At 38.0% G+C, this 13,812-nt stretch overlaps 1 protein-coding gene and 1 long non-coding RNA gene across 2 annotated transcripts in view; both read left to right on the forward strand.

Annotated features, from left to right (window-relative positions):
- SEC23A (SEC23 homolog A, COPII component) overlaps window positions 1–13,812 on the forward strand; it is a 67,467-nt gene that overhangs the window by 47,599 nt on the left and 6,056 nt on the right. Inside the window, exons 17-19 of the mRNA XM_012767059.3 lie at window positions 1,806–1,892; window positions 3,457–3,612; window positions 7,693–7,758. Coding sequence (XP_012622513.3) covers window positions 1,806–1,892; window positions 3,457–3,612; window positions 7,693–7,758 — 309 coding nt within the window. The remainder of the gene's footprint in view (window positions 1–1,805; window positions 1,893–3,456; window positions 3,613–7,692; window positions 7,759–13,812) is intronic.
- LOC142871478 (uncharacterized) lies at window positions 7,769–9,127 on the forward strand. The gene is made up of 2 exons (XR_012919730.1): window positions 7,769–8,646; window positions 9,032–9,127. It is a non-coding gene; the product is annotated as an uncharacterized LOC142871478 (long non-coding RNA).

The raw sequence follows: 13,812 nt of genomic DNA on the forward strand, positions 1-13,812 counted from the left end.
TTAACAATGTCCAGAAGTGGTTATGATTCTGTAGCCTGTAGCTTATTCCAGAGTTTGGTGTATGACAGTTATGACATTCTGTCTAAACAAAGTCTCTTATTTTATTTTATTTCATTTCATTTTTTTTTTTTTTTTTGAGACAGAGTCTCACTGTGTTGCCCGGGCTAGAGTGCCATGGTGTCAGCCTAGCTCACAGCAACCTCAAATTCCTGGGCTCAAGAGAGCCTTCTGTCTCATCCTCCCGAGTAGCTGGGACTACCATCATGCGCCACTATGCCTGGCTGATTTTTTTCTATATATATTTTTAGCTGGCCGATTAATTTCTATTTTTAGTGGAGTTGGGGTCTTGCTCTTGCCCAGGCTGGTTTTAAACTCCTGACCTTGAGCTATCCTCCTGCCTCGGCCTCCCAAGAGTGCTAGGGTTATAGGCGTGAGCCACTGCACCCGGCCCAATTTTTTATTTAGTTACTATAATTTTTTAAATAATTGGCCAAATATTTCTAGGGGGGGAAATGTATTTTTTGAGACAGAGTCTTGCTGATAGCTCAGTCTGGTCTCTACCTGGACTCAAGTAATTCTCCTGCCTCAGCCTTTCAAGTAGCTAGGACTATAGGCTTAAGCTACTATGCCTGGCTTTATATGTTGGTCTAGCTATATATTTTGGCTTTGTAGTTCCTTGAATCAGGAAAGTATGTTTTAGAAATAACTTTTTCTTATTTTGGTGCAATACGTGTAAATTGTAGACTTCTGGAAACTGTTAGAATAGTGTTTAGAAGAATATTGGAGTCCCACTATCCCTAGTGCCTGCTCCTGTTATATTTCAACCTTTCCATTTAATCCATGAATCCCATTAGTTTCATTTTCTTAAGGCTTTGGTTTTGGAGTCATCGTCTTTCTCCTGCATCGTCACTTCCTGTCCATATGGATCATTCCCATTGACACATAAACAGAAGTCATATTAAAAGAGAAAATCAACAAACAAAAAAACCCACTGTGCTCCACATTTTCTCTAATTCTCACCCCATTTCTCTGCTCCTGATAATAGTTAAACTCAAAAAAGGTATTTGTTGTTTATACTTTCTCACCTGACATTCTCTTCTCAACCTGCATTAGTCAGTCATTTGTCCCTAATATTATACTGAAATCACTTCTATCAAGATCACCAATGTACTATATCTTGCCAGAACTCTTAACAACATTTACTTAGTGAGGACTAGGTAAAACCTTTTGAAAACCTTTTACTCTAGGCTTCTGTGACACCTACTACACCTGACTAGTTCCACTTACTCAATGTTCCTTCTCAGTCGTCTTCTGCTTCTTTCTCCCTTTTAGACCTTTAAGTGTCAGCATGCTTAAGGGCTTAATCTTCTGGCCTTCTCTAGCTTCTGTCTCTTTAAGAGATGTAATCTAATCCCATAGTTTTAACTACCATCTTTGGGCATGTGACACTAAATTTATTTATGTCATCAGTCCAAGCTACTCTCTTTCATTTCAGATACAGAGCTATGTTCTTGTTGCTCCAAATTTGCCCTGTCCCAAATAAAGCATTTCACTCAGTGGTGCCATTTCCCCATTTTACTCAGAGGCCATCCTTGATTTCCTCTTGACTTTATTTTTAATTGTTTGTTACCTCAGTTTAAAGAGATTCCTTGGAAAATTAAAATACACTGGAAGAATCCATAATAGCAAGAGATTTTAAGTAATAAAATATAAATGTAAAATTTAGAAAATAATCCTAGAAAGATCTATTTTGTATTTTTAAGTAATTTATTTTTCCTTATCTCTCATTGTTTTCTTCATGTTAGCCAGTTCTTCTTGATAGCAGTAGCATTCTTGCAGATCGTATTCTTCTCATGGACACATTCTTCCAGATTTTGATTTATCATGGTGAGGTAAGATTCCATAGCATTTAAAGCTATGCATGTAAACTCTTTTTACTTAGGGAAGTTTTTTTCCCTTTATTATGTGGCTAGTGATTTATCTATAATAAACTTTGATTTCCATTTTTATAAAGAACATATAAAATGTGATTCTTCCTGCTATAGGTTTTTAGGTTTGAATTGTAATTGACCCACCTGTGGTTATTTTGTTCCTTTGTCCACACATGATTGGACAAATGGATTTTGCATAAAGGCAAAGTGTTGTTAAAGTAAAAACATTTACATAACACATAGACATATGACACTTGGGTTTTACCTAAAAACATTGAGAGGGGAAAATCCAGCCTTTGTCAGTGGGTGGCTTTTCATTATTTTATGTAATCATTATAAGAATTTATTTATCAAAGTGTTCCACAGGATCTTAAAAACTCATTTAAAGCATAAGTTAATTAAAATTTATAACTTAAAAGAACAGAATATTTGAGTGGACATTAAGCTTTAATCCAGGTATTTAGCAGAACTGTATTCATTTCTGCATTTATTCATTCAGCCAATATTTAAGTCCTTCCTCTGTGCAAAGCACTATGCTCTGGATGCTTTGGAAGATATAGAGATTATTTTTTTCACAGACCTGCTCTCCAGTTTATAGTCTGGTATTTTAGTAACTTGTGCAGATTTATTTTTCCAGTTGCTTTACTTGTAAATGATTTTAGATTTGCACTGTAAAAGTAAAGGCATTACTCAATGTCTTTTAAAGTAATAACTATCCAGAACTTTTTAGAGATTTGATTATTTTTAGTTGATACCAGTTTCTAATGCCCTTTACTTGTTAAGAAAAATACCTATGATACTGACAGAGCTTGATTTTTTTGTTTTTATGGTAATTTTCGCTTTTTCAAATAGCTTGTTAATGTGCTTAAAAGAGAAATTAGAAGTGCAGTGTATACATAGCTGTATATAGAGGTAAATAGATATAAAGAATATACATTGACTGATTCAGCTAACTTAGAAACCAAACCAGGTTTACATTTTTAAATGACTTAATTACTTGTTTTTTAGAGCCATTTACCTTAATAAAAGAATTGATTCAGTTGCTCTTCTACAGGTATATTATCTTTCTAATGTTATTGCTGTTATTATTAAAGTTTTTATGTTTATATGTCTTGCTAGGATATAACTCCGTTGGTACAGACTTCATTATAGTAGGTCATTAATTTTGAAGTCTCTGGGAAATCTTCTGTAACAAAATTCTTTCTCCACACATACCAAAAGCTTAGGTAGATAGCTTTTAGCTAACACCAATTTGATAAGCATAATGTTTAAAAAATTTTCTGCCTTATTTAAGTATTATTTCATTCTACTTTTTAAAGGAGAAGAAATATCCTAATTTTGCATCTATTTACTTAAGAATATTTTCTCTACTGAAATTAGTATTGGTAACTTAAAATATTGAGATAATGGAATGATGTTCTATGATTTTTTTTTTTCAGAAAACTACTTTTAAAAAAATCTTGTCTTAAGATTTTTTGATGGGCAAGAAATTTAAAATCATTTCTTTTATTGTTTCAAAAATTAGACCATAGCGCAGTGGCGGAAATCAGGATATCAGGATATGCCAGAATATGAAAATTTCCGCCACCTTCTGCAAGCCCCAGTGGATGATGCACAGGAGATTCTTCACTCCAGATTTCCAATGCCGAGATATATTGACACTGAACATGGGGGCAGCCAGGTAAGTAGTATTAGTTTGTTTGTTGATAGGTTTTACAGTGAGGTATTCCTACTTGCCTTCTGACGTTAATTTAAATATATTGCCTCATAAAGCAAACAGAAAGGGAAGGAGGCAGTGAGGGGAAGGTTGCTTGCTTTTTTTTTTTTTTTTTTTTTTGAGACAGAGTCTCACTCTGTTGCTTAGCTAGAGTGCCATGGTGTCAGCCTCACAGCAACCTGAAGCTCTTGGGCTCAAGCCATCCTATGGCCTCAGTTGGGACTACAGGCACATGCCATCATGTCTGGCTGTTTTTTTCTATTTTTTTTTTTTTTGAGACAGAGTCTCATTCTGTTGCCCAGGGTAGAGTGAGTGCCATGGCATCAGCCTAGCTCACAGCAACCTTAAACTCCTGGGCTCAAGCAATCCTTCTTCCTCAGTCTCCTGAGTAGCTGGGACTACAGGCATGCACCACTATGCCCTGCTAATTTTTTCTATATATTTTTTAGTTGGCCAATTAATTTCTTTCTATTTTTAATAGAGACACGGTCTCGCTCTTGCTCAGGCTGGTTTCAAACTCCTGACCTTGAGCTATCCACCCGCCTCGTCCTACCTGAGTGCTAGGATTACAGGTGTAATCCTGCACTGCACCTGGCTAGTTTTTTTCTATTTTTAGTAGAGACAGGATCTCACTCTTGCTCAGGCTGGTCTTGAACTCTTGACCTTAAGCGATCTTCCTCTGTCTCCCAGAGTCCTACGATTACAGGCATGAGCCACTGCACCTGGCCTTGCTTGCTTTGTGCATTAGCTTTGAGAGCAGAACAATAAGATTATTGACTAGTTGCCCAAAGCTGGAAGTTTCCTTCATCTTCTGCCTCCAGCTCAGCTCTCTTAACAGGGCCAGGGTGGTATTATGGTGGTATGCAACCTGTGGACAGCTTGGAAAATAAGTTTCTGAAAGCTGTTTACTGCTAAAGTCTATGAGTATGAAGTTTGTGATAACTCTTTTATTTTATTTTTTTTTTTTTTGAGACAGAGTCCCGCTGTGTTGTCCAGGCTAGAGTGAGTGCCGTGGCGTCAGCCTAGCTCACAGCAACCTCAAACTCCTGGGCTCGAGTGATCCTTCTGCCTCAGCCTCCCAAGTAGCTGGGACTACAGGCATGTGCCACCATGCCCGGCTAATTTTTTATATATATATATCAGTTGGCCAATTGATTTCTTTCTATTTATAGTAGAGACAGGGTCTCGCTCTTGCTCCGGCTGGTTTTGAACTCCTGACCTTGAGCAATCCGCCCGCCTCGGCCTCCCAAGAGCTAGGATTACAGGCGTGAGCCACAGCGCCCGGCCAACTCTTTTATTTTTATTTTTTTTTTTTTTTGAGACAGAGTCTCGCTTTGTTGCCCAGGCTAGAGTGAGTGCCGTGGCGTCAGCCTCGCTCACAGCAACCTCAAACTCCTGGGCTCGAGTGATCCTTCTGCCTCAGCCTCCCGGGTAGCTGGGACTACAGGCATGCGCCACCATTCCCGGCTAATTTTTTTATATATATATATATCAGTTGGCCAATTAATTTCTTTCTATTTATAGTAGAGACGGGGTCTCGCTCTTGCTCAGGCTGGTTTCGAACTCCTGACCTTGAGCAATCCGCCCGCCTCGGCCTCCCAAGAGCTAGGATTACAGGCGTGAGCCACAGCGCCTGGCCTTGATAACTCTTTTATATTTTTCTCCTGTCATTCCAGTTTTCTAAAAAATATTTTTATTATTCTTTTATTTATTTATTTTTAAGAGAGTTTCACTCTGTCACTCAGGCTGTGGTGCAATGGCACTATCATAGCTCACTGTAACCTTGAACTCTTGGGCTCAAGTGATCCTTCTGGCTCAGCTTCCTGTGTAGCTAAGACTACAGGTACTTGCTACCATGCTCAGCTAATTTTTAAATTTTTTGTAGAGATAGGTTTTTACTATGTTGCTCAGGCTGGTCTTGAACTCCTGGGCTCAAATGATCTTCCCTCCTCAGCCTCCCAAAATGATGGGACTACAGGCATAAGTGAGCCACTGCACCCAGCCCCAATTTCCTGAAAATAAATTGTCATGCAATATAAAGCATTGTGGTATTATGAAAATTTTTAGGGTTATGAGGTTAAAATATGAAATGTGTACATACACATGCAGCTACTTTGAGCCCTTCAAAAGGCTAAGTTACGTCCCTTTAATATACACTCATAAGATATTTATTTCTCCCTTGTAATTCTTGTTAGAGTAAAAATACATTAATTATAAGTATGTTATAAGTTTGTTTCACTTGTTCCTTGAAGGCAGGGACCATGCTTTGTATACCCTAGTTCCTAGCACAGTATTACAAAATAGGTAGCAAGTATCAGTAACTATTATTCAGAAATGATAGCAGTTATTAAGGGTTTAATGTATTTATATAGAAGCTGTCATGTATTGAGAATTTGCAGAGTACTTTGTATGCCTTATCTCATTTGATCCTCATAAGAATTATATTGTCATCTCCATTTTACAGATAATAAAACTGAAACTTGGGTTACTTGTGGCCAGAGAAACATAGTAAATGGAGGAGCTGGGATTTGGATCCTGGTGTTCTGACTCCAGGGCCAAGGCTCTCGACTAGTGTGTTAAACTAATTACTTAGAGAGTAGGACAATATTTGTATAATATTAAATTTCAAAAGATATAACTAACTGCCTGTGTTCTTCCTATATGAATTAAAAATTTGACTAGTTCTCATTGATATTTTCATCTTATGTATTGCCATTTTCGTCTTTTATTCTTATATATCTTATTATATTCTTATATATCTATCATATATCTAATATCTATCTTTTTTTTACTATCTATCTATCTATCTATCTATCTATCTATCTATCTATCTATCTATCTATCTATCTATCTATCTTTCTATCTATCTTACTATATTCTTTTCTTTTTTTTTTTTTTTTTTGAGACAGAGTCTCACTTTGTTGCCCCGGCTAGAGTGCCATGGCGTCAGCCTAGCTCACAGCAACCTCAAACTCCTGGGCTCAAGCAATCCTCCTGCCTCAGCCTCCCGAGTAGCTGGGACTACAGGCATGTGCCACCATGCCCAGCTAATTTTTTCTCTATATATTTTTAGTCGGCCAATTAATTTCTTTCTATTTTTAGTAGAGATGGATCTCACTCTTGCTCAAGCTGGTCTTGAACTCCTTGAGCTCAAACGATCCACCCGCCTTGGCCTCCCAGAGTGCTAGGATTACAGCCGTGAGCCACTGCGCCCAGCCTATATTATTTTCTTGATGATAAGCCATAGTGGGTGGATAGGTAAAATGTTGGGTAAATTGTCTCAACATTTTAGACCTGCGATCTAAAAAAGTTTGAGAGTCATTGTTTAAAGTAAAAGAATATATAGATTTTCATGGTTTTTATTTTTACTTATATATTTATTTTTCATGGCTTTTATTTTTATCATTATTTAACTTCTGATATTTCAGGTCAAGTAGTATTTTCACACTAACCTTGTATAATTGTTGCACACCTAATTTTTATGGTCTTTGTTATTATGAATATTTGATTTGGAGAGATGAGGGTGCATTTATTATTTATTTATAAAATTTCAAAATTCAGTTAAATAGTTTAAAAAGCTCATTTAATAAAATTAATTTTATGGCTGGGCGGGGTGGCTCATTCCTGTAATCCTAGCACTCTGGGAGGCTGAGGCGGGTGGATTGCTCGAGGTCAGGAGTTCGAAACCAGCCTGAGCAAGAGCAAGACCCTGTCTCTACTATAAATAGAAATTAATTGGCCAACTAATATATGTAGAAAAAATGAGCCAGGCATGGTGGTTCATGCCTGTAGTCCCAGCTACTTGGGAGGCTGAGGCAGTAGGATCGCTCGAGCCCAGGAGTTGAGGTTGCTGTGAGCTAGGCTGATGCCACGGCACTCACTCTAGCCTGGGCAACAAAGTGAGACTGTCTCAAAAAAAATTAAATTAAATTAATTTTACCAACACAAATAAAATTTATTTTAGATGGGATAATGTATTTATTGAGCTTATATTGACTAAATCTAGTTTTGAAGGATAATGTTTTTTTCTTTTTTGCTTTTAAGGCCCGTTTCCTGCTTTCAAAAGTCAACCCTTCACAGACTCATAATAATATGTATGCCTGGGGGCAGGTAAGTGTATATAGCAGGTCTTGGAAATTATTTCTTTGTGTATTTATAGTTTGTTATTTTAATGAAAGCTGTGTTTTTTTCTATGCATTTAGTAATGATTCTGTTGGAAAAGTAATGAAAAAATAAGAGTAGAAAACAGAATTAATATTTGATGGCACCACAGAAAATAAAAAAGTGATCCTGTCAAATAGACAGAACCCCTTCATTGTCCAAGTTTAGCACCGTATCCTTAAAACAAAAAGCAATAAGGTGTATAAGATAGGAAGTGATGATTCCAGCTTAATGCTAAGCCATGAACCACAAAAGGCCACAAGAAGCCAAGAAAGGCCAGGGATTGTAGTTGAGTGGGAGAGGTGGAAAGCCTGCAAATCATTATTGATATAGTTTAATTTGGTAGATGTCCTATCTCTTGATATATACCATATCAACATTTGTTGAGTGTCCGATATGTACAGGAATCTGTATTGGCACTTCAGGCCACACAGTTGTCATCCCTGCCTTTGAAGAGCTTGTAGTCAAGTATTAGAGATAGGATACATACCTAAGTAAGATACATGGCAGATGTGACTTTAGAAAGATATAAAGTATTACAGGAAGAGGTCATATGGTGGCAGCAGATAGAGGGTGTGTGATCAGAAAAGAGATCAGAAAAAAAAGGACATTTAGTTTAAAAGAATGGTTATTATTTCAGTAGGAGGAAATTGTGTGAGGAAGGGAATTCTAGGTAAAAGATAGTATGGGCCAAGATAAGAGACTACATGTAGAGCTGAATAATAAAACATAAAACTAGAAATGTGTTGTGTGACCAGATTGTAGAGGATCTTGAATGTCAGGCTGAAGACTGAGAAGTTGAGTCTTTATTTTGTAAGTAATTGAGACTCATTGAAGGTTTTTTTTTTTTTTTTTTTTTAAATTTTTTTTGTTTTTTTTTTTTGAGACAGAGTCTCACTTTTGTTGTCCAGGCTAGAGTGAGTGCCGTGGCGTCAGCCTAGCTCACAGCAACCTCAAACTCCTGGGCTCAAGCGATCCTTCTGCCTCAGCCTCCCGAGTAGCTGGGATTACAGGCATGTGCCACCATGCCCGGCTAATTTTTTTTTTTTTTTTTTTATATATATATCAGTTGGCCAATTAATTTCTTTCTGTTTATAGTAGAGATGGGGTCTCACTCTTGCTCAGGCTGGTTTTGAACTCCTGACCTTGAGCAATCCGCCCGCCTCGGCCTCCCAAGAGCTAGGATTACAGGCGTGAGCCACAGCGCCCGGCCTCATTGAAGGTTTTTGGACACGGGGTAAATTCAAGTCTTAGATAGTACAACTGAATCTTAAGATTAATTTGGAGCAGTTTGTAGGTTGAAACTATATTAATTGAAGTAATCCAAGTGAGAGAGAATGAAGGCAAGATGGTGAAAGGAATAAATTTGGAAGATATTTCAAAAGTAGACTCAGTGGGACTTTTTTTTTTTTTTTTTTTTTTGAGACAGAGTCTCACTTTGTTGCCCAGGCTAGAGTGAGTGCCGTGGCGTCAGCCTCGCTCACAGCAACCTCAATCTCCTGGGCTCAAGCGATCCCCCTGCCTCAGCCTCCCGAGTAGCTGGGACTACAGGCACGTGCCACCATGCCCGGCCAATTTTTTGTATATATATTTTTAGTTGGTCAATTAATATCTTTCTATTTTTGGTAGAGACGGGGTCTCGCTCAGGCTGGTTTCGAACTCCTGACCTTGAGCAATCCGCCCGCCTCGGCCTCCCAAAGTGCTAGGATTACAGGCGTGAGCCACCGCGCCCGGCCGACTCAGTGGGACTTGATTAGAACTTACAAGAAATTATATTATTCCAGAGCATGACAGCTATACACAAATCTGAATTCTGATTGGATCCTGGATTACAGAGAGAGAGAATACCTGTTAAGAACATAATTGGGGCCAGGTGCCATGGCTCACACCTGTAATCCTAGCACTCTGGGAGGCCGAGGTGGGCAGATTGCTTGAGGTCAGGAGTTCAAAACCAGCCTGAGCAAGAGTGAGACCCCGTCTCTACTATAAATAGAAAGAAATTAATTGGCCAACTAATATATATAGAAAAAATTAGCCGGGCATGGTGGCGCATGCCTGTAGTCCCAGCTACTCAGGAGACTAAGGCAGGAGGATCGTTTGAGCCCAGGAGTTTGAGGTTGCTGTGAGTTAGGCTGATGCCACGGCACTCACTCTAGCCTGGGCAACAAAGCGAGACTCTGTCTCAATCAATATATATATATATATATATATATATATATATATATTTATTTATTTAAAGTTGAGGGGAAACAAGGTAATTTGGGATTTTAAGCCTGGGTGACTAGGTAAACATGTACCAGTGAGTGAGGTGGAGAGAAATTATTTCATCTTAGACATAATCAGTTTGAGATACCATCTAGATGATCTTATTGAGCCACAATAGGATGGCCATATTGATTATGGCCATATTGAGTAGGCTATTGGAAATTTGGGTTTGGTGGTCAGGGTAAGGAAGTAAAAGTTGATTTTAGAAAGGTGATACTTAAAGTTGTCACAGTAAATGCTTGTCTGAGGAGAGAGTAGAAAGATAAAGGAGGGATGAGAAAAAACCTTCAGGGAATACAAGTGGTAGGAATATTTAATAAATAACCATAGAGGTAGAAGAAGAATGAAAAGAATACTGTGTTATAAAGGTGACTTTATAGAAGGAAGAAGGGGCTAACAAACACTGAAATGGTGCAGACAGATAGTTGAAGGACACAGACTTAGAAAATGTGCTCAGATTTGATGACTAAGCCAAATGACAAGGTCATTTGTGGCCTTTTGTAAGCAGTTTTAATATAGTGGTTGAGTAAGATAGATTATAAAGAATTGGTGGCAAAGAAGTGGAGTTTGTAAGTGTAAATGATTTTTTTGTGTGTGCAAATTTAGCCTGAGGATAAATAGTAGGGTAGGTATGATTGTTACTAGGATAAGAGCACAAAACTTATCGGTACAGCAAGCGAAAGGAGCCAATATGGTGAAGACACAAAAGAATAGATGTTTAAGATCCTCAGAAGGAGACAGTATGATTACAAGTACCGTGTAGGGGTTAAGCACTGGTAAGAAGGCAGGGCATTTCTTTCTGCAAAAGCAAAAAGTGAGAAGAGGGTGAAGACAGATTTTGAGGTGGAGTGGAAGCTCTCATTGGATAATTGCTGGTTTCTTTTCAGTAATAGGAGATTATTTTAAGAGTGAGAAAGGCTGAGGGTAAGGACAAAAAAAGGGAAAAGATTGAAAACAGGTTTAAGGAATATAAGAAATCAACAGAGAATGAATAAAAGGCATTTACAGCAGTGGTCAGGACCCATTTTATTTACTAAACATTTCTAGAGCTTGCTTCCATAATATTCTTTAATCATGCTTTGTAGGTTAGACATTGGATCAAAGCTCAAAGACTTTGAGGGTAATTTAGGACTGGAAATGAGAAAAATGGGCACATTAGTAAGGGGGTAGAATAATTCATGGCAATATAACTGTGGGGTCCAGATTGGGTAGAAAATAAATGAAATGAAGCAATAACTGCAATTAAGGCCTCTTCCCTTTGAATATGGAGGTGTCTCAAGATTTTGTCCTGATTTTTCTATATTCACTACTTTGGGTGATTGCATTCTCTCCTATGGCTTCAGCTCTCATCTGAAGACTAACTTGCAAATATCTGTCTTTTGTCTGGCTTCACATTGAGCTATGAACTTGAATTTCTTTAATTATCTGTTGCACATCACTTGAATTTCCTCTAGACATTTCATAAAGCAGAATGTCCCAACTTGACCTCTCTTTTTTCTTTCTTTCTTTCTTTTTTTTTTTTTTGAGACAAAGTCTCACTCTGTTGCCTGGGCTAGAGTGCCATGGCGTCAGCCTAGCTCACAGCAACCTCAAACTCCTGGGCTCAAGCAATCCTCTGTCTCAGCCTTCTGAGTAGCTGGGACTACAGGCACGTGCCACCATGACTGGCTAATTTTTTCTATATATTTTTAGTTGGCCAATTAATTTCCTTCTATTTCTTAGTAGAGACGTGGTCTTGCTCTGCTCAGGCTGGTTTGGAACTCCTGACCTTGAGCGATCATCCGCCTTGGCCTCCCAGAGTGCTAGGATTACAGATAGGCATGAGCCACTGCACCTGGCCTGACCTCTCTTTTTTAACACTATAGTGTTCTTCCTAATTTCCTGTTTTTACAGAAGGTCTCACTATTCTCTCAATTCCTAAGGCTTAGAACTTCAGTCATTTACAATTTCTCCTTTCTGCCCTTAATTAATCACAAATGCTTTGCCCTATTTTCCCTATCCATCTCTCCTTTCCTTGTCACAAACTGTTGTCAGGTTCCTGTTACTTTTCACATGAACTGTTAGAATTACCTGCTAAATGGTCTTAGTGCTTCAGCTTTTTTTCTCTATTTTGTAAGTGGCCAGAATAGTCGCCCTAATGTAATAGTCCTGAATATCAGCTCTGAAAACTTCCATAACCTTTTATTGAATTACATATAAACCCTTTATATTGCTATTGAGAGTCCTTTCTGGTATGACCCAAATATCTTTTTCTACCTTTAGCTATTATGTAGTTCTTTTAGCCAAGCTAGACTTCTCACCCTGCTTTTTCTGTCATTTTATGTATCACCACTTGAACATACTCTACCCATCCATCAAGGTTCACTTTAAGGTCACTGACTCCATGAAACTCTTCTTAGTCTGTTTTCTGTTTATTATAACAGAATACCTGAAACTGAGTAACTTACAAAGAAAAGAAATTTATTTCTTACAGTTACGGAGGCTGAAAAGTCGAAGGTTGAGAGGCTGCATCTGGTGAAGGCCTTCTTGCTTGTGGGGACTCTGCAGAGTCCTGAGGTGGTACAGGGCATCACATGGTGAGGGGGCTGAGCGTGGTAGCTCAGGTCTGTCTTCCTCTTCTTACAAAGCCTCCGGTCTCACTGCTGTGATAATTCATTAATCCATGAATGGATTCTAATCCATTCATGAGAACAAGTCCTCATGACCCAGTCACCTCTTAAAGGCACCCTCCTCTCAATACTGCCACACTGGGCATTAAATTTCAACATGAGTTTTGGACAGGACATTCAAACCATAACATCTTCCTCTGATTGTATGACTATATTTGTGTAATATAACTGCCCTTTCATCCTGGTTTTCCCATCCATTTCATATGGCACTTATTTTTCCTGTTAGATTATAAATTACTTGGGGGCAATAACTATCACTCTCATTTTTGACTTCCCACAGTACCTTAAACATAGCATATATCAAATAGAATAGATCTGGACAGAAGAGAGCAGAGATAAGAGTATGGGAGTTCTGTGGAAGTGGTTAGGAATTAAGGAGGTTTTGTGATATAGATAAATAAATTGAAACCAAGGTCTAAAAGTCATGAAATCTAACTATCAGGCATAGTTATAGGAGATTTTATATCAAGGAAGGAGCTTAATCTTAGAAGTGTAGAAGGCTGGTAATTGAGAGTGCAAGTTACTTCTCTTTGCCTTCACTTCCTTGTCTACGGAGTTTAATAATAGTATGTCCTTGAGAGGAGAAAAACAAAATAATAGTATGTCCTTGATATGGACAATAATACTCAGTAAATATTAGCTGTTAGGTTTCACTGTTATCAATGGAAAATATTTTCTCTCTAAAGATATTTAACACAGGAAAGAAAACTTATTTTAAACTTTGAAGTTTAATTATTACTACATGGAAGTGAGGGCATTAGAGGAATAAACAAGAACCTAAGGTTTTTCTTGATGCATGATTTTTATGAGAAATTATGCTAATATTTTCATAATCACTAATAAATTGAATCTATGCTTTTTTTTTTTTTTTTTTTTTTTTGAGACAGAGTCTCACTCTGTTGCGCAGGCTAAAGTACCATGACATCAGCCTAGCTCACAGCAACCTCAAACTCCTGGGCTCAAGCAATCCTGCTGTTTCAGCCTCCCAAGTAGCTGGGACTACAGGCATGCACCACCATGCCCGGCTAATTTTTTCTATATATATTAGTTGGCCAATTAATTTCTTTCT

This window comes from Microcebus murinus, chromosome 6 (genome assembly GCF_040939455.1).
Source record: "Microcebus murinus isolate Inina chromosome 6, M.murinus_Inina_mat1.0, whole genome shotgun sequence".
Lineage (NCBI taxonomy): Eukaryota > Metazoa > Chordata > Mammalia > Primates > Cheirogaleidae > Microcebus > Microcebus murinus.